Raw genomic sequence first — 27562 nt, 5'->3', positions numbered from 1 at the left:
CTGTCCTGTTCTGTGTGGTGGTGTAGCCCTGTTGTGTGCCGGTCGGTATCCCGTGGTATGTACCTTATTGGCGTTTTATTTGGCAGGTCATACGTACGAGTTGAGTAGCCCTACGAAGGAGGCCTAGGCCAGGACTAAACAATTAATAAACAAAACAACTTGGCAACACGATTTTATATTTCAACAGTTGTTCAGTCTCGATCGTACATTCAGGACTGTACGTACGTACTCGATCTTTTTCATTTTGAAACAAAATGATCATTGGTTGATTCGAAATCCATATTTACATACCGCCCGCCCCATATAGCCAAATACGGTATGATAACCTACGTCATTCTTATCGGATGTTTGCGGTCTGCAAATCGATTTCTATACGTGTTTCACAAGTCTGTATTTTCAGACAAAAATCGCGGTCGAAATAAAAACAAATAAATAAAAAAAAAAAGACAATAAATACAGACTTGGGGCAAGTCTAGAGTGTGCACATGTGCTGTGGGAAAGATGGTATTGTTAGTCATTCGCGATCAACACACAACACTGTTCAATTTTAATTTTGTTAATCTTTTAAATTAGAATTGTAATTCTACCGTTACACATTATAGTGTATTTTTAAATATCCGTTTCATGCAAGATATTGTATTGTAGGCCTACTAATATGTTGTGAATAAAAGTTTATGGTAGAATAAATAAATAAATATGTTTTAAGCAGATCTTCGAAATTGAAGCATAATTATGAAGTCGAGTTTTTAAAACCCAACCTAAAATTCGCATCTGGATAGTTGAAATTTAACATTATAATTGTTTTCTAAATTACAGAAATATTAAAATTAGTAAGTAGGCTTTTGTGTGCTAGCTCTGTTTGTATTTCATAATTTTGTTTTGTTGAATTACCGTCACGGCCGCGTGCATTGCATGTCTCACACTTGGGAAACAATCACCATTGTATGGCTGGTCCTGAAGACTTTTATATTTCGTTTCATAATTTCCGGGGACTAAGCTTTCATTCTTAGCTCTGCCCCAACCATGGTGGGCTTAACTGGAGACTTAATATTTAATTTCATATTTCAATAAATATTTTTTTCAAAATTGTCTTTGCTAAGCCCTAATCATGGTGGGGTAGTGAAGACTCTTATATATCATGTTTCAAAATACTATAGGTGTCATTTCTGGGGACCTTGTAGCTATTTTAAACAGTTTGGTAAGCCCTGCGTTGTTATGCAAATGAGTTTGAGCAGGTGTAATGGGAAAGATGGTATTGTTAGTCCTACGCGGTGAACACGCCACAAAATTAAATTTAAAAGTTAAATTTTGATTTTGTTAATCTTTATTAGAAATTCAAATCATGTGCTGTGGGAAAGATGGTATTGTTAGTCATTCGCGTTCAACACACAACACTGTTCAATTTTTATTTTGTTAATCTTTTACATTAGAATTGTAATTCTGCCGTTACACATTATAGTGTACTTTTAAATATCCGTTTCATGCAAGATATTACATAGGCCTACATACGAAAAGATATTAAAATTTAGTGACTTTATTTCTATTTTATTTTTTTATCAAACAAACTAAACAAACTAAACAGCATATGCAGACAGTCAAAAACATATATGAAAAAACGGATGAACTATGTTAAAAAAATATAAAAATATATAATATATATGTATTTAAATACAAAAATATAGCCTACAATACTATACAAAACGTTGAGTTTTTTCTTTTGGGATTAAATATTTTTTTAGAGCAGACTTAAAATTATTTATTGTTACCGCATTTCTTAGTTTGGTGGGTAGAAAATTCAGGTATGTTGGTGATCTATAGATGAAGTTTCAGTTTTAGGGAAAAGTACGACAAATTTCCTCTCATTGACACTACTTCGGGTACATCGATGATTTGGAATTCTGGCAAGACGCAGAGCAAGGTATTCCGGAGCAAGACCATTTGTAGACCTGTAGGCAAGGCAGCCTAGTTGTAGATGCATGCGATCTTGGACTGTATGAAGATTTAAGGTGTTGTAAATGTTAGTCGTGGTGTGAGAGGATGAGCTTTAAGGATAATGCGAAGTGCTCTATTTTGAATGGTCGGTATTCGGTCAATATTCGATCTGATTCCCCAAACACTACATCAATAGTCAATGTGTGGGGGGATTATAGTGTTATAGAGGAGTATGGATGTGTGTTTATTAATGAAATGACAGCACGCGATAAGATGGAGATGGACAAGCCCAGTTTGGAACGGAGTTTATTTACATGAAAAGAAAAAGATAAATTTGAATCAATGTAAATGCCAAGATGTTTCTGTTATATACGAAACGATATTAAAAGTAGTGACTTTTATTTCTATTTTATATCACTGTGCTACCCTGGTGCTAAATTGGGTCCACTTGAGCAGTTACCGTAGTACTATTTCTATTATTGAAGTTAATAAAGGCATAAATGGCGCTCCGTAGAGAAATAGAGAATGCTCCAGTCGTCAGAATGACGCTCTGAATATACCTCCTTTGACACAGATGAAGACCACCAATAACAAACATGTCATGTGATGTGTGTCACCTGACTAGCCTGGATAAAGGATCTATTGGATCTATCTAGCTATCGGCACGAACGTTCATGCCACTATGTTTTTAAAGTTTTATTGACATGAATGGTTCAGTAAATAAATAAAAACTACAAATAACCATAATTAGTCTACGAATTAAATGTTAATATTTGCAAGCAATTATATTGAACGTACATGTTCAATCTTGAATAGTTAGATTTTAAGAGTAGAAAAATCTTACTCCATGAAAAATCAAAACATGGTTAAACGTGCCAATAGCCAAACTAAATCTTATTTCCCACGCTCGAGATAATTTTCGCGAGTCGAGTTAAAAAAACGAATCAGCGTTCAGCGCCACCACATCAAACTCGCCATCCCAGCGCCAGCAGAGTGTGTGTGAGAACTTTTCAAAGGTAAAGTCGTCCTTAAAATTAAGAATGGTATAAAAGTATAAAGTTTTGTGTTTGTCATTTAGTTACTAGGCCTCCTCCTAGGCCTAGCCCTAGGGGACTGAGAGTAAACTTTTAGTAGGCCTACTTTCTACTACTACTAGGAGGGGAGGCCTTCGCTAGGCTAAACTTTACCTACCTAGCCTAGGCTAGGCTATACTCTACTCTACTGTACTCTACACTAGCCTGCCCCTAGAAGGCCTAGCTGGGCCGCTATAGAGGGCATACTTAGGCCCACTGCGAAACAGGTAGGGGCCGGCCTAGCCTATATTTAGTAGCCTAAGTAGAGGCAATCAACCAGACGTATTGGCTTCATGAAACAAGGGACGTGGCAGCTGGACTAACTAACTTTTTCACAATTTATTTGTTGCATGATGACCAAAATTTACTTTTAAGATAATAAACAATAATACAAATTTATATGACATGAGATTTATTATCTCTGCTTAGGCCTATCTATACGATTACAAATATTACCGATCAAATCGACTGCGTTTTAAATTTCTGCTTTAAATTACAGTTTAAATTCATGATTGCATTTACCAAAAAATACTGTGATTTACTTAAACTTGTGTTCATCAGCAATTCGACCAAGGGATTGTAACATGGCATTGTCATAACTATGCTTGTGAGCAGTTTTCGTAAAAAAATGAAATGCCTGCTGGTGGCACAAAAAGAAACAATAACTATGGTCTAGAATTAGAAGAATATTAAACAAAGCTTACATTATTTATTTATATCGAGTCAAATGGCTGAGCGGTTAAGGCAGGGGCGCCGTTTACCGTACCTAAAGAGCCAACAACATCGGCAAGGGTTCGAGGCCGACTCGCTCCTAGTTCTGGTGGTGGAACAAGTCTTCTCGGATAAGGACTATAAACCGTAGGTCCAGTGTACACAGTTATAACCTGTGTGCACTTTAAAGAACCCAGTTCATTATTCAAAAAGAGTAGGGGGTTACCCTGGTGAAATGGTTCACAAAATAGCCCCTGTATCAGGGGGATTACCACCTATCTGATAGGACAGTGATTAATTCACTATTGGTAATCCTTGGCCAAATTGCCTAAAGACATAAAAAATAAAAAAAAAGCTTACATTACTAGAGACACACAAATTAGTTTGTCTGTACAGTGTAGACTTAATTACCAATAAACCATACAGTAAACTTTTATAATTATTGGCAAGAAATTTGGATATTTAAATGGTAAATTAAGTGGATCCACACTGTACAGACTTTTATTTTATAGTATAAAGTGAAGATATCAATTTAAAAAAACTAAAAAATGCTAAATGAACAATTTATATGTAACATTGGGTCATTCTTATTACCAAATAAATTAGTATATTAATAATAATATTATTTATTATTAATATTATTATTTATTATTAGGTAAAACGGTATCATTAACTACAGGTTTGAATGACCATTAACCTGTAGCTAATACATCCTACTGTACTATCATATGTAGAAGATCTCTATAGCCAAAGTACCAGCAAATATCCTGAAAGTATATATTATTTAAAAAATGCTAGGTTGGACTACTGCTGCAGTGTTTTATGTGTATGACTATTAAAATCTATACTGTATACCGAAGATTCAGCGAGTTCTAATATTTTAGTTTATCAACAGACCACAGACTCTTGGATTTTTTGGCACAAGAAACTGTACAGTATCCATATACTTTATGTATCTGTTTAATACTAAAGTAGTTTATTTAGTGAAAATGTTGGTATGTAGTATGTATAGTCAATCAATATTTTATTGTTGTTATATGTTTAGTTTTTATCAATTACCATTATATCTTTATGGAATATTTTCAGTTAAGAAACAGATTAGTTAGTAATAACTGAGCACTATCAATCAATTGAGAGTAGGAAATATAGCATTTTTTACATCAAATGTGGTTGTATTGTATAACATTAGGCAATGCTATACTGGTGAAAATGTTCTCCAATATTTTATTTCTCATATTTTACAGCCACGATTTATTTATTCCCTACAATGTATACAGCTTAGCTACCACTCTATACAGTATATTTCCTTTGTCAAAACTCCTCCATGTTTGTCAGTTATCATTATCAACATATGGTTTGTTAGTGATTACTCCATGTTAGTGACATAACTTTTAAATGTTATCATCATAATTCACTATTCATTATTAATATTTTTAGGCAGTAATACACAATGTGTGCATGAAGTGATATGATCGGGTAATAGTTAGTCATGAATATTATACTATTTTAGTGAATTCAGAATAGGCTTCAACCAGCAACCATTATCTGTTGAGGCTTAATAGGGTTTTGTTTTTAGAACAAATCTGTTTTTAATTAACAAAACTTGACAGTAAAAATCTTGAATTATGTATTATTATAAGGACTTAAATTTTATCTCCTACTTTATTAATTCGTTTATTCACTTTCTATTTGCGTTGTACAGTAGTAGTATTATTTTATTAGTGTATTTGCTTCTGTACTGTGGTACTGTAACTGCTTCACACATTGCAGGTTCAAACTGTGTCAGTAACTCTGTATTCTGCAATCAGTTCTAGACATAAGTTGAAAAGATTGATTGAAAACTAAGTGTGCAGTGTTTTAATAATCGTTACAGGGGACTAAATAAATAAACTATTTAATTTACTCATAAAACTATTATTGAATAACATTTTTTGTTTAATAGGTCATGACGATTTTAACGAGATGAAACTAGAGGGCGTAGTACCCTCATAAACGGAGATATTATAGGCCATCAATTCCATAATCATACTACTCACTCGCGATGGAAAAGCAAGAGATAAAGGAGAAGATCTCTAACTATTGTTCCAAAGACACATGGAAGGCGCGTTTTCCAATTTCAATCTGGCTGCCGACTTATAAAATTGGATATGCAATCAATGACTTTGTAGCCGGGATAACCGTTGCGTTGACTGTTCTTCCTCAGGGACTCGCGTATGCAAGTATAGCAAAGCTCCCAGCCCAAGTAAGTATCAACAAATACTATATGCAATCATTTTTAACTTTTCAATATTGTTATACATTGTCTATGTCTAATAACCTTTTCACATCTGCATAAATTTGTACAACTTGTATTGCTATACATTGTATATGTCTAATAACCTTTTCACATCTGCATACATTTGTACAACTTGTATTGCTATACATTGTATATGTCTAATACCCTTTTCACATCTGCATAAATTTGTACAACTTGTAACTAGGTTTGATCACCAGATTTATTACATGTTTTCATACACACATATGCGAACCCTGAGAAATCTCTGAAGGAAAGCATAGTTGCATGCTATTTGATTACTATAATTTGTCAGTTTAAAACCAGTGCAATACACGTGTGCATAGTAAGAACTCGGAACATCTCGGAATAAAATAAATCCTCTCATCAGTGTTGTATTCACACTATGCAAACCTGGTTACAAGTTGTTACATTTTGCAGTGTGAAAAGGGTATTAGACAATCTTTGACACCTCATAGTCATGGCCATCCATGACTCCCAGGCAATCTGGGACTGAGGGAAACTTTATTAATATTTATCACCCGTGAGAATTTTGTAGATTTGAAGTACAATATGAATGGTAAACAACATGACAATTCTTGTCCAAGATCATTCTACTACTGTTACTGTTTTCAATTTTGTACTAAACGTATGATTTATTTTATAGCCAAATAATAAATATTTGTTTGTTATTTTTAGTATGGCTTGTATTCCTCCTTCATGGGATGCTTTGTGTACTTCTTTCTTGGAATGTCCAAAGACGTCACCGTTGGTCCGACAGCTATTATGTCGTTGCTCGTGTCCTCCTATGGAACGTCTAACAGTACGGATGATTCTTTGAATGATCCAGCGTATGCAATAACGTTAGCCTGTATATGCGGGCTCATTCAAATTGTTCTTGGAGTTTTACATTTAGGTTTGTACTGTATATAAATATTGAATTTAAAAAAAGAACAATTTTGGGGAATCCATAGCAAATCTGGAAGCATGACACTGGGAGGGAGACTTCATGGCAATTTGGGAGACTCCTTCCATGTCAATCTGGAAATTCCATGTCAATGTGGGAAACTCCGTAGCTTTCTGGGACACTCCATGTCTATCTGGGAGACTCCCCGGCAATCTGGGCGACTCCTCGGCAATCCGGGAGACTTCCCGGCAATCCGGGATACTTCCCGACAATCTGGGAGACTCCCCTGCAATCTGGGCGACTCCTCGGCAATCCGGGAGACTTTCCGGCAATCTGGGAGACTCCCAGGCAATCTGGACGACTCCTCGGCAATCTGGGAGACTTTCCGGCAATCTGGGAGACTCCTCGGCAATCCGGGAGACTCCCCGACAATCCGGGAGACTCCCCGGCAATCTGGGAGACTACCCGGCAATCTGGGAGTGAAACTCCCGTAGTTGTATCCACCACTCATGATCATTTTTTTTGGATTTATAGGAGTTTTGCATAAGTACAGTATGAATGATGAATATGGGAATAGGACAATTTTTTTCAATTTCACTATATATTTTAATTAATATGAACGTTCATCATCATTTCTTTGTATTATGATAGGTGCCTTGACAAGCTTTATCTCGGCTACTGTAATCTCTGGATTCACAACAGCATCGGCTCTTACGATAGGAGCTGGACAAATAAAAAATCTCTTCGGTATAAGTTACGAGGGAGATGCTTTCTATGAAGATATTATTGGTGTCTTTTCAAATATAACAGACACAAAGTAAGTATTTTGTACCCCTGCCACCCACTCCAAAAACTTCTTTACTTGACATACTAAGTTAAAAAAACAACTGTATAAAAAATGTAAAAAATAAACTGTAATTCATATTTATTTGTTAAAATAATCTTCACAGTAAAACTAAATGTACAACAATAGATTTAAAAATAACTATAAAACCATAACTAGAATTTAATTCGTCACTTTGACGAATTATAGGTGATCATTTTTATCATTTTACTGAAATTAATTTGTTTTAAACATACACGTACGTTAACATACGATCGGAAAATGTTGATGTATGCCATCCTATTATATGCTTATAGTGCTGAGTTGTGCCTATATGCCATATACAATATGTACAGTATATACTGTATATCTATATACAGTGTAGCATAGGTGAAATTACGGGACACACATGTTCTAATTTTTTGGCATGATGACGTTATCAAACTAAACTTTAAGATGACAATTTCGAAAGATAATTAATTGAGCAAAAAAATATAAGATTTGGAAAAAAATTTGGCACGTAGAATCGCTGTGCGCGCTCTTTGAATTGTGTATAACTTTGACAAAAAATATGAAAAAACTACTTTTTCACTTCAACTGGCCATATGTTAACGTCACAACATCCGATAGGCTTAATTTTTATATGAATTAATATCTACATTTCATCAGCTTTCATAATAAATTATAATCATCAAGGTAACCTTCAATTCTGAAGAGCTGTAAGATATTCAAATTTACTGCGAAGGTGAAATTACACGGCCTACGTTATTCAAGTTTTTACGCGTGATGACGTCATTAAAATAAAAATAGTGTCAACTCATGATAAAGATAATTAATTTTTGCGAAATTCGAGCACACATAACCAAGATACGCTCTGTTGAATGTGATAATCTACACAAAAAGATAACAAATCCTAATTTTTAAATTCAAGTGGCCATTTGATGACGTCAAAACATTTTGTACGTAAAATGTGTACATGAATTCATATCTACAACTCAATGGCTTCCAGAATAAGTTAAAAAAATCGGGGGTCATCTTGCATTCTGAAGAATTATTTTCATTTTAAAAAAGACCTATTTTTCACCATTTTCAGAACTTTTGTAAAATTAATGTGCGCATTTTGTCATTTTTAACGTGCTCGTATAGCGTTATTTTAAGTCGGAACTGACTCAAATTTAGTGAATGTACTAAGGATGGTGAGTAGAATGAGATTTGTAAAAAAAATTTATATTTTTTACGCTTTTTAAGTATCGCGCGCGCAAAAACGCATTTTTGCGCAGTAATTTTTTGAAACACGCAAATGGCCTAATTCATGCTCTAAATTGATCAAAACTTAATTTTGAGCGTTTTAAATTTTTACGCGCGATTTCACGCGCATGACCCTACGTGCGCGTGCGTTTTTATTTGCTAATATTTTTACCCTTGATCTGAAGTTTACGTGTAGTGAATTTCATTAATATGTGATAATGAATTTTGGAGATATGATTGATAATGTGATTTCGCAAAATGGCGTATAAATGTCGTCACGGATGAGTGATCAGGCTGGAAAGCTTATTAGGATTAAGTTATATTATTTGAAAGATATTCTGAAATTTTGGTAATCATTGACATTAAACTTTTTGAGATAATTGTTACACAAAATAGTGTACAGAAACAATAAAAAGAAAAAAAATAATAAAGATTTTATACAATAACAATAGGTGATCATTTTATTCTAAATGATCACCTAAAAAGGTGACAAAGTCCAATTTACATAAAAAAACAACACAGAATCAAATTACAAGGCCAGTCTGCCATACAAAGGGAGTGGATTTAAATGTTAACAACAAATTATAGAATATACAATAGATATTATATCATGAATTATTATTATCTATATTATAATAGCACTAAGCTAAAATTTGTTCCTCTATTTCCTTCTAAACCGCAAGTCCGATATTAGCGATTAATTACCTTTTATCCATTAAGCTATGTTAAAACGGCCAATTTGTACGAAAAATGTGTTTTGTAACTGCTGAATATTGCGTTAGGTAATTCACGGCTTGTCACCTTAAATTACCTTGATTGTACTGTTTTTATATCTGTTAAAAATGTATAATAAAACTAAATATAAAATAAATGTTGGATCTTTCAGCGTGTGGGATCTGCTATTAGGTTCAGTGTCTCTCATTATACTTTTCCTATTAAAAGTAAGTGACTTTATGTTTTGATAGCTACCAGCATTATGTTATTTGTGTCACAGTTAATGATATATTTTAATTGCTTATGTCATAAAGTAGGTTAATAAAAGTGTTTGTCTCCAATTTACTTTAATGAATTCATTATGTAAAGTTAGTCTTGCAATAATACACAATGAATGTTTACGAGTGCGATGGTAAGAATATTTCATGAGTTGAAAGATTGATTGCTCTATTTAACAAGGCTTGTTTAATGGAGCAATCAATATTCAACTAATATATAAACAAACAAAATATAACAATATATAACAACATTTTCTTTCCATTCAATGAATACAAAACATTCATTATTTGTTTTTTACATAACCCCTAAATAAATTCCTGTCGTTTGAGTGGACGATTGTGGGTCACATGGCATTCAATAGTACGTATTATTTAACGATTGTGTAATAGTACTTTTTCTTAAAATAAATTTAAAAAACTGAATTTCAATAGCAGCACCGATGTACGTTCTGTGAACAGAAGCAGTTGCGAGCATGACGTGATCTCTCCCTCACAACAAGACGACTATGAGGTGTTGCCAACAATTCTTTCACACTTATTTTCCAATGGCTTATATTTTATTTTTGCAGATTTTAAAAGATGCCTCAATGAAGTGGGAGGAAAGGGACCCTGATGCCCCAACAAGTTATATAGTTTTATACAAGTCTTTATGGCTACTTGGTACAGGTCAGTATAATTGGTATAAATTAACACAAAGCAATCTAAAGCTCGGTCTACACTATCACACTTTATGTGACAACAAAATATGATGTGCCCATATATGGACATATGGTCATATCACTACCATTTTTGGGCACATCACACTTTTTTTGTCAAACTAGTTTGATAGTGTAGACAGAGGTTGAATAACTCATTAACCATAACTTGCAAAACCTGATAATTCACATAACATGTGTTGCTTGTTATATTTGCTACAAGGAAAAGTTCTTTTTTAACTCATTGGGACATAGGGACCCTTTGGTTTCTGTATCAAAGTGATTCAACTGGTAGGTAGTTATTTCAATGCAACGACATGAGATGAAAGCTACCGGAACATGGAGTAACCCATATGATGCAAACAAGCCAGATCTGTACATTGGACTTCCAGTTTTAAGTCTTTATCCAAGAAGACTTGTTGTACCACCAGAATTATGATCGAAGAACCTGATGATATGTAATTTACATCACCCTGTTTTAACCTTTCCAACTCGACTATTGAATAAAATGACATTAACACATATAGCAAAGGAATGTTTTGAAATATTATTGATTGACATTGGCCCTGTTCTGTACTGCATCTTTTTGAAACTGAAAATTAGATGAATATTCTTTATGTATTGTTTTGTAGCAAGAAATGCTGTTGTTGTAATTGCATCATCCCTAGTAGCTGTGATATTAGAGTCAACAGGACATGAGAATGAACTTACACTGACAGGAGAAGTACCAGCAGGCCTACCAAGTCCTAGCCCACCAGACTTTACTCTTCCAGGCTTAATGGATGTAAGTATGGATGTAGGCATCATTATGAGTAAAAGAATGGAAGCATTACGTGGCGTGGAGGCTGGGAATTTAAAATGTCATGCCTAAGATAACATTGAGTACCAACAACCTACCTACCCAACAGCCTTGTTTTTATTATCTGTGTTTTGAACATTTCTTTTCTTTTATGTCTCAATAGATATTAGGTGTTGGAATTGCTATTGTTCCACTAATAGGATTCCTGGAAGCCATAGCCATAGGGAAGGGTTTCGGTAAGTGTACAAAGCTCTGTCTACACTATCAAACTTGATGTGACAAAAAATGTGTTCATATGGACATGATGATGTCATATCACTACCATATTTGGGTATATCACTACCATATTTGGGGACATCACAACTAGTTTGATAGTGTAGACACAGCTTTAAAAAAAGTTTTAACACAGAAATCACAGCCCTTGCAGGCATCTCGTCGTCATCGTCTATGTACAAATATATATTTTCTATAATACTTATTAAATATGTTATTTTCAGGTCGGCAAAATGGTTACAAAGTTGAGCCAAATCAAGAATTAATTGCATTAGGTGAGAAAAAAATATTTTCTATATCAATGTCCAGTAAATTAGTGATGTCTGTTGCAATCCAATTTGACATTTATTTCTGGTTAGTGTTGACTCCATTGAATTGTTCTTGTTTCAGGAAAGAAGTTCAAAGTAATTAATATGTGTATAATATTAAATTATTATATACTAATATTATACTATAATGTGTTTTAGTGGTCTAGTGGTACAATACTACAGTACTACCCTGTAATATGGAGATTGTGTGTTCAAATCATATTGCTTTATATGATTAACATCTGCTGTCCAAAACAAGAACACATTGCTTTTTGTTATTATTATTATTTTTGTACTTTTTCATTTTTAGGTAGTTGCAATGTTTTGGGTTCCTTCTTTTCATCTTATCCTGTAACTGGAAGTTTTTCTAGGTAAGAAAAAGTCGTTTTTATTTAATTTGTAAAAAAAGTTAGCAAATACAAATTTCAAGAATATAAAATAATTCGGTTTGTGAAAGTTTGTTTTCTTGTGGCATATATTAGCACATATCATATATACATTTCTATCATAGTATCATTTCAATTTCTGAAAATACCACCTTATTTAAACTTTAAAAAAAAATTCACTAGAATGTTCCTTACATTTACAGAACATCAATCAATAATCAGTCAGGCGTGAAAACGCAAGCAGGAAACTTAGTAACAGGTACTCTCGTTATAATGTCACTGCTCTTCATCACTCCTGCGTTCCAGTACATTCCAAAAGCAGCGTTAGCGGCCGTCATCATCAGCGCAGTCTTCAATATGATGAACTTTCGTATTTTTCTTCAATTATGGAAATTAAACAGTACGTTCTTTTGATAGTAATTTGTTGATTATAGAACTGATGATGTCAATATTAAAGTGTGATAGATCAAAAAGTATATATAATAGTATATATTCTATAGCCTGAGTGAAATCTTAGAGATATATTGTCTCCCTGAAAAAATACTTTTATTTTTTTGTTGAATATGCTATTTTAATGTCACATAATAGTTATGTACTTTGACCAAAAATTGGGAAAAAAAAAATTATTTACCTGCGGAAACTGTAATTTAAAGCCAAAAATAGTCAAATTCTCTCTCAGACAATGAATTTTTGGTTAAATTGTTTTTGCTGTCTTATAAGTGAAACCATATTTTTTTTTTCGTTTTTTTCCTATGGAATACTGGCCTATTTAAAGTCTGATTTTATAAATCTTTATTTTCATGATTTTGGGGGACAATACATCTTTAAGTAACTTTCCTAAATCAGATAATATCAGTATATACTACATTAAATTATGCCATATGATTTTTTTAATAGGCAGACATTGTTACAAACCATGCGCTTTTTTTTAAATTACAGAACTGGACTTGTTACCTCTGTCTGCCACATTCATCAGTTCTTTGTTCTTGGGTGTAGCATATGGTACATTGATCGGGATCGGTATTGATCTTCTAATAATGCTCTATCCGAGTGCGCGTCCACAGATAAAGGTAGAATTTCTGGGTAACTCTTTCACCCCGACTGCACGTTTAAACCCCACGGGTCGGCATAGAGGTTATGGAACGGTGGTGCCGGTTGGAGGTGATTCGGTTCCTGATGATGGGTTACTTTTTGGCAATAGGAAGGTATGGTTCTAATGCATGCTGTATAGTATTAACTTACTGCATGTTCTTTTTCATTTGATCTTTCTAGATTTGCATGTGATAGATTATGTTGTGCATGTGAGAGATTATGTTGTGCATGTGATTGATTATGATGTGCATGTGATAGATTATGCTGTGCATGTGATAATCTATGCTTTGCATGTGATAATCTATGCTGTGCATGTGATAATCTATGCTGTGCATCTGATAATCTATGTTGTGCATGTGATAATCTATGCTGTGCATGTTATCTATGTTGTGCATGTGATAGATTTATGTTATGCAGGCGATAGCTTATGTTGTGCATGTGATTATTTTTGTTGTGCATGTGATAATTTTTGTTGTGCATGTGATAAAACTGAAAGTGCATGTGATTAGCGTGTCTTGTTCAGTGATATACATGCACGTGTCCAGGTGTTTACCATGTGATATGTGTGTTTTATACAGTAGAAATCTGTCTAATTTGCATCCTACAGTCATTCTTGTCATGTAGTGACGTGGGTAGTGCATGCTTTTTATACGACTTTCTGGGCATAAACTTTATTTCTGTTCTTTAGTGTCAATTAAGTGTTGTAAACTTGATTCACTTGTATCCAGGTGAACTTTGTTTTGACACAAATTACCATTTTCTATTCCTATGATGCTGTTATATCCACATTTTGTGAATAATTAAGTGGGTTTACTGTCGGTGTATATCAACATGGATGCTTTTTAGTTTAGAGTTTACCATGTACACGACCAAATGCCCATTCCCACCAAATTTAAACTCTACTTTTTATTTTCTGAAACCTGTGTGGTATATCATACTTTTGATAAAGTACATCTGTACGCTGTATTGCTACAATCATGTATGTTTTATTTTATGAAAAAAAAGTTTGTTTATTTAATCATTTGAACTTTTTAATTGGAATGTGATATCTTAATGTTGTGATAAATAAAACACATACTTGATTTCCTGTCACAACATTTTAACAAGAGGTCATAGTATCATATCAATAATATAGATATATGCCAAGTTAAACACAAGTACCCCCTTTAAAATGATGAGAAGAGGGACACCAACTCTCCTGTTTAAACACCATCCACTTTCTTTTATTCATCCAAAAAATACAGATACAAGCATTTAAAAAACATTAATATAACATTGAAAGAATCGATAAAAAGGAAGGAGAAAAAATGCATCTACATGCCTATCGAGCTCAACTTCCAAAATAAAATGACATAAATATCAAACATAATTATGTGAGAATTAATTAATATCAAAATATGTATTATAATATGATAAACCAACCAGGAGCTTAGATAGAATCACATGTTATATTGTGATACAGACATTTACTTTATAAAAATTGTCCCAAATATTATAGGCTGCAGTTGTTTTTTAAAGCTGGTTGTGCGTTTGACTCTTACAGTAAATTGTTCTACTGTATTTTCTTGTGTGTAGCTAATTCAAAAGTTACTAGAATCACGTAATAATAATAATACATTTATATAGCGCCTTTTCTATAAAACTGTTCAAAGTGCTTTACAATACATAGCTAGCATAATAAAAATCACAATATTAACATATATTTAAATAATTTTTATACATTGCCTAGCATAAGAATTAAAACAATTTACATTCCAATATAATTATATCAATTCCACATTTACCCCTTTTTGCTTAACACACTGTATTAAGTAGCACAAGTTCAATCCTTAAGTATCCATACTTACCTGTACGCAAGTCAACAGATATTAATGATTCATTTGTAATGTCATTAGTTAGTTTTCTTACAATACAACTATTTTTCTTCCATAAATTCTGTATTCATTTAGTGCATTAATTGACAAGATATAGAAATGACTGTTATGTTTCTGTTTTAGGAGATGTGTGTTCGTGAAACAACATTTATTGAACATAAATCTGCATTAAAGTTTATCAATAAGTTTAGTTTTGCAATATATCAAGATATAATTATTATATTGTATTCAAGATTGTATTTATATATCAACAACAAAGAATGTCTGGCTTCTAAAGAAATTGAAAAATATAATGTATTCAAAGAATAACAGAATTAAATTTTTAGTATCATATTTTTCAACTTGATGATGTCCGAATTGAATGCACTAAAGCATAACTAATGAGCAGTTTTCTGAGAATTTGTTGAGGTTTTTCCACCTGCAGTAGTAATTATTATACAGTACTACAATGGTTGGATAATGTGTTTGGTATGAATATAATGATAATTAACTTTCAATCTGTAATGTATTTGTATTTAAAATAGTCATTATAGTATATTGTTTGAAATTGAAATATTCAATGGATCTTTTTCACAAGTTTGTTGTGGCTCTTAATTTACAATACCTGTTACAAACTTTAAATTAATCAAATTAAAAAAAATATAGATATCTTTCAAAGGGAGATGGCGTAATGATAAGGGATCGGAGAGGCATGGGTTCAAGCCTGACTGCCATATTGTGTCCTTGGGAAAGGTGCTTTATTCTTGTTGCCTCATCCTTCGGATGTGGTGTAAAGCTGTTGGTCCTGTGTGTATACAGTGCACGTAAAGAAATTTGTACATTATTTGAAAAATATTAGGAATATCCCATGTGTTGATCTTGGAGGCGCTGACACTGCACTGCTGGCTTCCGTTGGTCCGTAGAGGGCATAATCCTAATTTCATTTACATTTTCTTTACATTTCAGTTTGACTTGGGAACTATTACAGTAGTTCATCTATTACAAGGACTGTTTTATCCATCTTCTGAGTTTATTCAAGAAAAACTCACGAGTGAGGTTGTTATGAACCCTAAGGTTGAGGGCGCCATAATAGATTTTGATCGGATAACAAACTTGGACTATTCAATTATTGTAGTAAGTTTTTTTTTTTCGGTAAAACATTAATAATAATATTAATACAGTCAACTTTGCTAATACTGGACACCTTTGGACTGGTTTTCAAGAAACTCTGGTATTTAAAATGTGTTTTGTAATGGTAAAAATGAATTTGTGACATTTTGGACATCAAGAAAAGTCAGTGGTTTTGGGAGAGTTTCCGGTTTTCAAAGAGTACAGTATTGAGAGTGTTGACTAGTTCAGGCCAGAATTTGTACCGTACATATGATTATTTTACACCAAACATCAAGTTAGAGTATAACCAACTAGTATGTCTATAAAAGGGAGGAAGAAAACCTTGCAATGATAAAATTATGAGTAAAAGGATATCAAGGGATGCTTACTCTGTTCCCTTGATCTCTTTAGTACACTGATAGCATATAGTGTGTAATTTCTTCTTTTTTAGGCTTTAAAAGACTTTGTTGCAGCTTTTCAGAAAAGTCGTGGCAGCATTGACATCGCGTCCGTAAAGGGCGGCCCAAGTGATAATCTAGTTGCCCGTCAAGTGCCCGTTATAATTGTTTTTACTGGAATGAATGTAGGTATTTCTATTTTCACTCTAAATACATTTATATACAACCATAACTATAGAACCGAGTATAGTCCCAGTGGGCCTAGGTATAGCATTTGGAGAACATTTTGGGATTGTATTAACAATATAATAGGATTTGCCATCAAATCGTGTGTCTGAATTAGGGGGTGGGATTATACTTGAGCATTAACAATAGGATTTGCCATCAAATCTTGTGTCTTAATTAGGGGGTGGGATTATACTCGAGCATTAACAATAGGATTTGCCACCTAGTCTTGTGACTGAATTAGAGGGGTGGGATTATACTCGAGCATGTGACTAAACTCGGTCAAATTGATTAATTACTTTTAGTTTACTTTATATATTTTTATTTTTCGTTTGTACTGTTATTTTGCTCACTGTACCATGAAAATTATATAATAATATACAGAAAGAATAAATAAATAAATTTGCTAAGTAAGTATGCGCTCTACATACTGCAAATTAGTTACATCAGCATCTATGGCTAAATTCTGATAATGAAAACCAAACAAACATCCGGTCATCTCTGCTTGTAAATGTTAATGTCAAATGTAATGTACACAGACCATTGGGAATTGTGACACAGTTTGTGATTGCCTTTTTACAGGAGACGATTGAGAACCAGCTGAAACAGGCGGAGTTTGGTGACGCTGTGGCATTCTGTGCTGACATGAACACTGCCCTCAGTAGTTTGGCTTCTAGTTGTAAGTATTTGTTTTAGTTGACGGCTTCATTTGATTTCAAACTAATATAAAATTAAATCATCCTCTGGTAAATATGTTTTAAAGTGGCATTGTATCTTGGTGGTTAACAAGCTTGCTTACCAATCCCAGAGTGTTGGGTTCACGTCATTTGCAAGTTTATATTTCATGTTTGTGAAATGTACACGGACATAATTCAATTATGTTGTCGATTTTTTTTGGAGAAAGAACCTAGTGTTAGATACAGATACAAAATAAAATATATATTCAATTTTAAAAATGTTATGATAATGAACAACGAATATATTCTCAAAATAAAAAAAAAATATTTAAAATGCGCGTATGTACACATTCTTTAAAGAGAAGATGACAAATACTATTATTATATTTCCAGTTTATTTAACTTTGCTTTAGTGATCGTATGTTGTGGCAAAACACGAACATCGCGTTCACGTTCATTGGCCACATCATGGTCGTAGAAATGCGCATATACTCATTTTATACACCCCGAAACACGTCCCTGGCGCTGATAAATGATCAGGTCGAGTTTGGACATTAGGGCTAAGATGTACAAGTAGAGAATTAATACCAACCGGAATGGATAATAGTAATTGTTGGGAAGTGTTTTGGAGATATGAGCAAATATACTAGATATACAATGATAAGCTGTCTAGTATTAGTAGATAAAACATCGTATGTGTTTTAGATAAAGGTTAACATAGATAAAACATACCTTGTATTCATTCAGTTAAAAATCTATATTTTCTGATGGCCTTTCTTGATGTAATTTTAAAATGAATTTATTATCAAAAATACAAATATAAATCAATACGAAATATTATATATATTAGTATTTTGGTTGTTGAAATAATGAACCTCTGGCCCCACAGGGATCTGGTTGATTATATTTTGATGTAATAAATCCTATAAAGCAAACAGCAACTAATTTATGTTGATGATCAAAAACAAACTCGTACTCCTACACTATGCAATAAATAAATGAAGCGCATTATTGTTGATGGTTCCTAGAGGGCGCCGATATCAAATGTAAGCTATTGAAAGACAAATGAACATGTTTGCGCAAAGCATGTTATTTAATTTACTGTGTAGCGCTCATTAATATTGTATTTATTACAAATTACAGAAATATTGTATAGTGTATCTCGCATTCATTAAAATATCTCCAATTAAAGATGACCGAATATAATCACAAAGCTCAAACATAGTTTGTAGTGTATATGAGTTTAATCCTACACCCAAATTTAGCCTAAATTTGGACACAATCTTTTGGCAAATTCCATTTTTGTCAAACCAAAGCACCTTAGGACTATACTTGGTCATATGTTGTTTTAATTTAACATCTTATACCTGTTGTGACAGATGTAATAGATCGAAATGAAACAATGAAACAACAGACGTGGATTCTATGTACTGACTGCCGCCGCAGAGGCAGTAACCATTGGCTTTTATTCAGTCAATTCCTAATTAGCATACATAGTTACATGTGTGTGTGTCTAATCACTACAGCAGAAGAACTATGTTCTCGTACCTCGCATCTATTTTGTGATTCAGTCAATTCCTAATTAGCATACATAGTTACATGTGTGTGTGTCTAATCACTACAGCAGAAGAACTAAGTTCTCATACCTCATGCCTATTTTGTGATTCAGTCAATTCCTAATTAGCATACATAGTTACATGTGTGTGTATAATCACTACAGCAGAAAAACTATGTTCTCGTACCTCATGCCTATTTTGTGATTCAGTCAATTCCCAATTAGCATACATAGTTACATGTGTGTGTATAATCACTACAGCAGAAAAACTATGTTCTCGTACCTCATGCCTATTTTGTGATTCAGTCAATTCCTAATTAGTATACATAGTTACATGTGTGTGTGTCTAATCACTACAGCAGAAGAACTATGTTCTCGTACCTCATGCCTATTTTGTGATTCGCCTTCAACTTCAACAACTCATTACTCATTGTTGATAGAATCTCACTTTATATCTGTTAAATAATTTAATAAACATGATTTAGTTTTTATATAGAGCTCTGTTATATAGCTCAGATTTCAGTAAAAACCTAATTGGACAAATATTAAAAAACAAGATAGTTGTTGCATGGAAGTTGCATGTCTTTAAAGCTAAAGATTGGTGGGATGTAGCACTATTTCCCCACCCTCTCTCTCTCCCTCTCCCTCCACCGCCCCTTCCCCTGAACCAATATTAATCGTTTTGTTTTTTTAAATTTAATTTCAGATGACTAAAACATTAAGAGGAACTTTATTTGAACTTGATTCTGTATTGAGGAAAATCTGTTGATAATGTTGCTAATGATTAATGTAACCCGTCAGCAGTGATTTCATTGAATGGTTTATTTTATCAATAAGTGTAAAACATTTCCTCTTGTTCTATGCCCTATATAATGTGTTTATCTGCTGGCCAGGGTGTGTTCTGTATGCAACAACTTGACACAGATTGCGATGTGCGATGTTCTAGTGGTATCGGTGCCAAATGCTTGACTTTAAATCCCAGGGTGTTGGCTTCAACTCTTGCTTGCATTGTGATATGTCCTATGTTTTGATAAGGGCAAGGTGTGTTTTGTATGACAGAACTTCATTATCAAACTTTATGTGACAAAAAAATGTGATGTGCCCATATATGGTTATATGATGTCATATCAGTACCGTATTTGGGCATATCACTGTCATATTTGTGTACATCATACTTTTTTTTTTTCGAACTAGTTTGATAGTGTAGACAGAGCTTCACTGTATTTATCATTGGCATTGACCAGTGGTAAATGCTCTGGTTCAAATCCTGGGAAAATCGTTTCAAATCTTGCATGTTTTGTTCTGTTTAATCAAATCCCAGTGGAAGTCAACATCAACACCCTGGTCACCCAAAAAACCACCCCTCTGAATCATACATTGTATTGTTACATACAGTAGTATAGAATGTTAATGATTTGAGAACCTTTATTTACAATACAGTACTATCACCAAATGCCATGGCTATACAAGACCAAAAAAAAACATTTTATATACATTATTATTATTTTTTTATTAAAAGCTAGAATGAAATAATGATTTTTATAGTATACAAGTGTAAACAGAAAAATCAGAAATCTTAATGGTGAATTATTTATATATACGTTAGTAATACTCTGGTTTATTCACAAAGTCGTTAAATTAGTAAGAATAGTTATAGAGCTATTTATCTCTTTTGTAGAGATGACTTGTTTAATACTCTACAGTTAAGTGTGTGCTAAATAAATATATATGTTTTAATTGTAAAAGAGGAAAAAACTCTATTTTTAGACCCTACTTGCGAATCCGCTTAAAGATGAAGGCGTTTTGATTTGATCAGTCTGTTGTTGCTACGTGTATGTCCTACCCCTAGAACTACAGTAAACTCCTATTAAGACCAAACAAAAAAGAAGAAGAAAAAAGGGGGTGTTTCTTGAATAGGGGTTAGCCATAGTGTTAAAACAATATTTACATTTGACAGTGAAGTGTCCTCTTAATTGGCGATTGTCCCTAGAATAGCGGTGTCCATAGAATAGGGGTGTCCCTAGATTAGGGGTGTCCCTAGATTAGGGGTATTCCTAGAATAGGAGTGTCCATAGAATAGGAGTGTCCCTAGAATAGGGGTGTCCATAGAATAAGAGTGTCCATAGAATAGGAGTGTCCATAGAATAGGAGTGTCCATAGAATAGGGGTGTCCTTATAATAGGGATGTCCCTAGAATAGGGGTGTCCCTAGATTAGGGGTGTGCATAGAATAGAGGTATCCCATAGAAGGGGTATCTACTGGACTCCACACCGTACACGCCGAAGATTAAAAGATCGATAGGGCATACGGTAGGGCGTCTACGTAGCAGCTAACACACGAATCTTCGTCTTTGTCTTTACAGTGTGAAATGTATTTATCAATCAATCAATCAATTAATTAATCTATTAATCAATCAATCTATTAATTGATCTATTAATCAATCAATCTATTAATTGATCTATCAATCAATCAATCTATTAATCGATCAATCCATCAATCAATTGTTTCATGTGTATGGTACCATTCCAACGATCATTGCCTATGGCGTTAATTACTGGGCAGTTTAAGATCTTCTATCTTTTGCTCTTAAAATTTTAAACGAATACAAACAACCAGGTTATGTATATAAATAATTCAAATTGTAGGAAATGTTTTAATTTAAATTATTGATTTTAAAATGTGTAGCTATTTTACTTATTTGATGCTTTAATCTGGGCGAATAATAATAATATATACTTTTGGACTTTTATTCGTAGGATTGAGAAGCAATATTCATTTTATATGCATGAACAATGTTAAGGATTTATACAAAAACATAAAATAAAATATATTTTTTTAATTTAAAATTAATTAATACTATAAAGGGCTTTCCATTTTAAGTAAAATAAGCGAATGTATAATTGAGCAATAATTACTAGTTGTTGGAAGGAATATTTGAAAAATATAATTTATCAAGGGAGAAATAGTCATATTTTTGTTTCTGTACAGTTACTATTCTATTGTGTCTATATTATGATAAACTACCCCTAGTCAGTCCTAAAATATGTACGCGCGCGCGAGTCAGACAACATTATTGTGACGCCCTCGCACTCACGCTACTACTACTTCAGCCGATTTTGCACTAGGCGATTTTTTTTCTCGCGCGAATCGAAAGCGTCAGCTTCCAAATCCTTCTCTACGCATGCGTATAAGCTGACACGTTCGATTCGCGCGAACGATTTCGCCTAGTGGAAAATCGGATTTACAAGCCAAAATATCCATGCAATTCAGAAAAGCCTTTTTTAAGGGATTTCTTTAAATATAGTAATCCGGTGACGCCAGAAAATCGGACTAAATTGCTTATAATTACGGCATGAAATGAGTGGCCACGTATAAGTGTCACACACACGATTAACAGATTAGGACAGAGTACATAACTAAACGTTATTACTGAGTCTGTTTATGTTGTCATCTTACATTTTGTAATGAAGTTTGAAGTTTAAATTCACACGAATTGTAGATTACATTAAAGTACGATCCGAGTGAGAAGTTATTAGCTACCAAACATTAAACACCTAAACAAAAACGTTTTTCCAACAATGTTTACTACCGTAGAAACACATCTATTGTGTAGGCGACACTTTTTTGACGGTTTTATATCACTGTTTCGAAATCATCATCATTTCATCGTCGTAATATCCTTTTTCGTTATTTCCTTGGCGGGTGCGTTTACCCAGTACGTTGGTTTCTACACACCAAAGTTAGCCGGGTTAATGGATAGATAATGGATAAACATTATCATTATTAATACGCTACAATTGTCATTTTCATGATCATCATCACTATGCCTCCAGTTCAAGCTCTGTCTACACTATCAAACTTTATGTGACAAAAAATGTGATGTGCCCATATATGGAGATGATGATGTCATATCATTACCTTATTTAAACATATTACTACCATATTTGGGCACATCACACTTATCAAACGAGTTTGTTTTGATAGTGTAGACAGCGCTTTAGATTCTAAAGTTGTTTTCCCACTTGTTTCTCCCTTGACGCGCAGAGTCAAGTTCGTTAGCGCACCGCCAAATAATTTGACCAATCACGACGAGGTGGTTCATCCGAATTGTCACTTGTGATTGGTCAAATCACTTACATTGCGCCTACGTCATTGTGAAGGGAACCAAGCGTGAATATGAATATTTATGTTGCGTTAACGCACACATATAACTTCGATCATAATGTTTCACTTTCGTGAATTTGGAACACGACGTCACTAAAATGTACTACTATTTTCCAAACGCATTTCACGACCCAATTACGTTCTGAAGGTCACGTGGCTTACTCGGAACATTGGGTAAGGTCATCCTTATGACAGCTTGGCGTTATTTATTATTTTAATGTATTGGAAGGGGATGAAGGGGGTAAGCCTTTATAGTTCGTTCACCTTATTTAGATTGCCGTTATTGGTACACGCGGCTTTGACATTTATCGTTTGAAAAATAAAAAAATTTAAAATGAACTATGTTATACATAAACCTCTATAAAGCAGTGACTGTTTTCATTGTATGTCCAAACAAATCATGTTACAAAAACCAGATTTAATTTTCCATTAGGCCGCCATTTTGTTACATTTCGTGTTCTTTTAAAGTGTTAATTATAATAAGAAGTAAAATGGGATTTCCGAACGCATTTCATGACCTAATTGCTTTGATTTTAATTTAATGTGGTGTTTTTCTACATCGGTTAAGGTCATCCTATCCCGGAATGATACTCTGACGCCTCCTCGCAATTATTATTATATCATATTTTAATCGGTGTTAAGCTTCAGTATTTCATTGGTCGTACATTACTTTTCTCCAAATTTTATTTCTGGTATGTATCTGAAAAATATTTGACGTGGTAGGCATGGATTGGAAAGTACGGTTTAAAATAAATTATTCCTAAGATTGATATAAACATTATAGAACACATTGATGAGCCCAGATAATGGTAGTGACATAGTGTCCATATATGGGCACATCACATTATTTTGTCACATAAAGTTTGATAGTGTGGCTCTTCTATCGGAGTTGAATACAATTCGACTTTTAAACGCGTATGGTAACGTGGCACCGGCTGTATCTGGAAACTATCGGATCGGAGGTAAATCGGAGTTCACGGCACGAGTTATACAGCTTAACCGATAACACGAGCACCTATGTCGGATGTACAACTATGATAATTATGATTCCGATAGTCTTAAGATATATCTACACTATATATGGGCATGATGATGTCATATCACTACCATATTTGGGCATATCACTACCATATTTGGGCACATTACACTTTTTTTTGTCAAACTAGTTTGATAGTATAGACATAGCTTTAGAAGAAGCGCGAGTGAATATATTCAGGAGGAAAAAATGTCAGTGATTGCATCCCATGGAAAAATCGTGAAGTGACAACAAATCGTGATTTCCGGAGCTAGCCACCCATCTTTTTATAACATGGATACATGACTGTTTATCGTATTAATTCGATAAAACACCATAAATCAACATAGTGTCAGCATTTGTTTTAACCTTGACTTTGACAATTAACTTCGTCGAAGCGCCTCATCACTCATGTCAGAATCAAATTTATAACGTGTTTATTAACTCATAATAGAGCAGACTTAACAACACGATTAAACAGCAGGATAAATGTCATTTACCAAATTGACAGCTTGTATAAAGCGTGGTGTTTTAAACGCGCGATATTCTCATGTTTTGTATAGTGTCGTTTTGCCGTCGTGGTACGATCCCATAAAGTTCAAAGTTTTTTTATTAAATGGGGAGCGGACTAAACAGTGGCGTAACGAAGAGGCCTGAGGCCCCTGGTTTAGGAACTCTAATTGGCCCGGCCTCGGGCGTTTTTAGCATTTTTCATCATATTTCAATTCCTGTTTTTTTTTTCTCTGGGCACTGCTCAGTGGCCCCGATAAGCTCCGGGGCCCCTGGGTTTTAGCCAGTGAGCTCATAGCCGTTACGCCACTGGGACTAAACCCATGGTAGTGTGACACTCAAAAATCCCAAACATTTTATTTTAGCTAATTGCAGACATAGTTAAAACATTAAATGTATCTAAAGTATTTGTTAAATTAAATTATTTAAATATTTAAATTAGTAGGTTAGTGATACAATGTTATCTTCTCATCATTTTAAATTTGTTTAGGCCTATAGATTGGGTAACCACACAAAAAAAAGAAAAAAAAAGAAGCCGATTACAATGTTAGCAAACTGTAGACCTGTTATATAATAGATGCTAAAATAGGAACTTATAATGCTAATTAGTTTTATTTATTTTGAATACCGGTACATCAAACACACTCTCAAGGGAGCGGATGTTGATTATAGTCTGCTTTTATGTACAAAAGAGCGCACTAATGCGCGCCCAGACTTTGTAACATTCCGACTCTTAAATGTCAATTCTATTATTGACATACTTTTAAGTTATGAACTTATGCAGTTTCGCTTAGATTTTTTTCAAAACATTGTATTTTATTATTTATTGTATACGTGCTTGCTCGTGGACGGCCTCTCATGACCGTTCTCCATCTCATTGACGGTATCAACAATTAAATTACCCCCAGTTCATTAGAAGAATCGCTGTTCGAAGTAACCAAGTTCGAGCCAGGGGGTTTTGGGGTTAGAAAGAGCCCCCTTTTCTGGAAGTTCCCCTTTCTTGAAGTGCACAACGAGTGAAAGTGCTTGTAATAGGCCTTTAGCTAATGAAAAATGTTCGGCCATTCCTACCCCCAGAAAGGAAACTTCATCTAGTACAAGGCTAGGCCTAAAACAATCATTACCCCCACCCCTTAGCCTATCTTAGGCTAGCACTTTTTACGGATACAAGGCCCCTGTTATCCTTGCTCTGGGCTTGGTAACCGTTTAACAGAAATTATCCAATTTGTTTGTTTTCGATAAAATCTGTTTTTTGTCGAATGTCGCATCCAGGTATATTGTCAGGATGATTGGCATGTTGAAGTGTTTCACGTACTGTATACAATCACAGGGTCACGAACTTTATGCAGGCACTGCGTTACATTTCTTTGACCGTTGACCCACACATGACGTTTCTTGACCTCTGACCTCATCCCAGGTGTTCAAATTGTTACCACCTGGTGTAGAACAGGTATTGTCGGTCTTCGATTGTCATGGAGGTATACCTCCATGAATCTATCATAGTCATACAGATAAGTAGAACCATTACGTCATACATTGTTTGATGTTGTTATCCAACAAACGTTACTACTAGCTGTAACATAATGATATAAAGATGATAATATTTTTAAAGATTGGGAAAGTCAAAAGTTTAATTTTAACAATACCGAAAAAACCCCGAAAACATCTTTATCAAAGTTTTCATTTAATAGTCTGACTTATTATGCAAGGGGGTAAGGGGTCAAGGACAAGGTCACTTAATTTGCATACAATTGACGTTTTGTGTTTCAGACAAGAGGAAACGGGAATAATAGATTGAAGATGATGTATTACATACGGTGATTATTGTGACCCTTTCCAAAATCCATTTTCCGTACTCAAATACATTTATTTGAGGGTTGAATTTGCGACGATTATCGAGTAAACGTGTTGCTGTTGAGGTGGGTAAATACGCGTTGGTGTGGCACGCACACTGGGCCTACAGGTAACACTGCCTCGCGTGTGAACACGCTTGTAATATTCACTTGACAATCGAAGACCAGAAATAAAATAAAAAAAGAGACTTCACGCGAGTATTCAGCATGCGAGTATTATGCATGATATTCGCGAGTATTATGCGTGTTATAGGCCTGTAAATAATTCAATTTAACATTATTGTATAGTGACTTTAAAGTCATTAAGTTTCATCAAAATCATTCAAATAGTTTAAAAAAATATAATACATTTGAAAATTATGAGCGTATAGTAGTGCGGCGGTCAATATGGCACACCCATAGCGTATAGTCTAGTAGCGCGGTGGTCAACATGGCACTCCCATCGCGAATAGTAGCGCGGCGGTCAATCTGGCACTCCCATCGCGTATAGTAGCGCGGCGGTCAATATGTTACTCCCATCGCGAATAGAAGCGCGGCGGTCAATATGGCACTCCCATCGCGTATAGCAGCGCGGCGATCAATCTGGCACTCCCATCGCGTGAAACGTTTGGACGGCGGAAACTGTGATTATCCATCCTCCTCGCCGCCAGTCATTTTGAGTAGAATGATTTTGTTGGTTAAACGTTCTGCT

At 34.1% G+C, this 27562-nt stretch overlaps 1 protein-coding gene across 1 annotated transcript; it reads left to right on the top strand.

Annotated features, from left to right (window-relative positions):
* Positions 1–2872: 2872 nt before the first annotated feature.
* LOC144840868 (sodium-independent sulfate anion transporter-like) lies at positions 2873–22286 on the top strand. The gene is made up of 16 exons (XM_078696936.1): positions 2873–2948; positions 5659–5958; positions 6688–6904; positions 7547–7712; positions 9853–9907; positions 10528–10624; positions 11286–11437; positions 11616–11688; positions 11950–12000; positions 12344–12404; positions 12623–12819; positions 13359–13624; positions 16331–16498; positions 16926–17057; positions 17680–17776; positions 20036–22286. Exons 2-16 carry the CDS (start codon positions 5758–5760, stop codon positions 20041–20043), a joined length of 1941 nt encoding a protein of 646 aa, XP_078553062.1. The 5' UTR covers positions 2873–2948; positions 5659–5757; the 3' UTR covers positions 20044–22286.
* The last annotated feature ends 5276 nt before the right edge of the window (positions 22287–27562 follow it).

Source organism: Antedon bifida, chromosome 4, assembly GCF_963402885.1.
Source record: "Antedon bifida chromosome 4, ecAntBifi1.1, whole genome shotgun sequence".
NCBI classification, from domain to species: Eukaryota; Metazoa; Echinodermata; class Crinoidea; order Comatulida; family Antedonidae; genus Antedon; species Antedon bifida.
Note: the sequence above shows the minus strand (reverse complement) of the source record. Positions and strands in the feature narration are given on the sequence as shown.

Excerpts from the sequence above, each read along its gene's own strand:
- LOC144840868 (XM_078696936.1), top strand. The coding sequence starts at position 5,758 with ATGGAAAAGCAAGAGATAAAGGAGAAGATCTCTAACTATTGTTCCAAA. Across the intron at positions 5,959-6,687 it reads TAGCAAAGCTCCCAGCCCAA|TATGGCTTGTATTCCTCCTT; the intron begins GTAAGTATCAAC and ends TGTTATTTTTAG. Across the intron at positions 11,438-11,615 it reads CTCTTCCAGGCTTAATGGAT|ATATTAGGTGTTGGAATTGC; the intron begins GTAAGTATGGAT and ends ATGTCTCAATAG.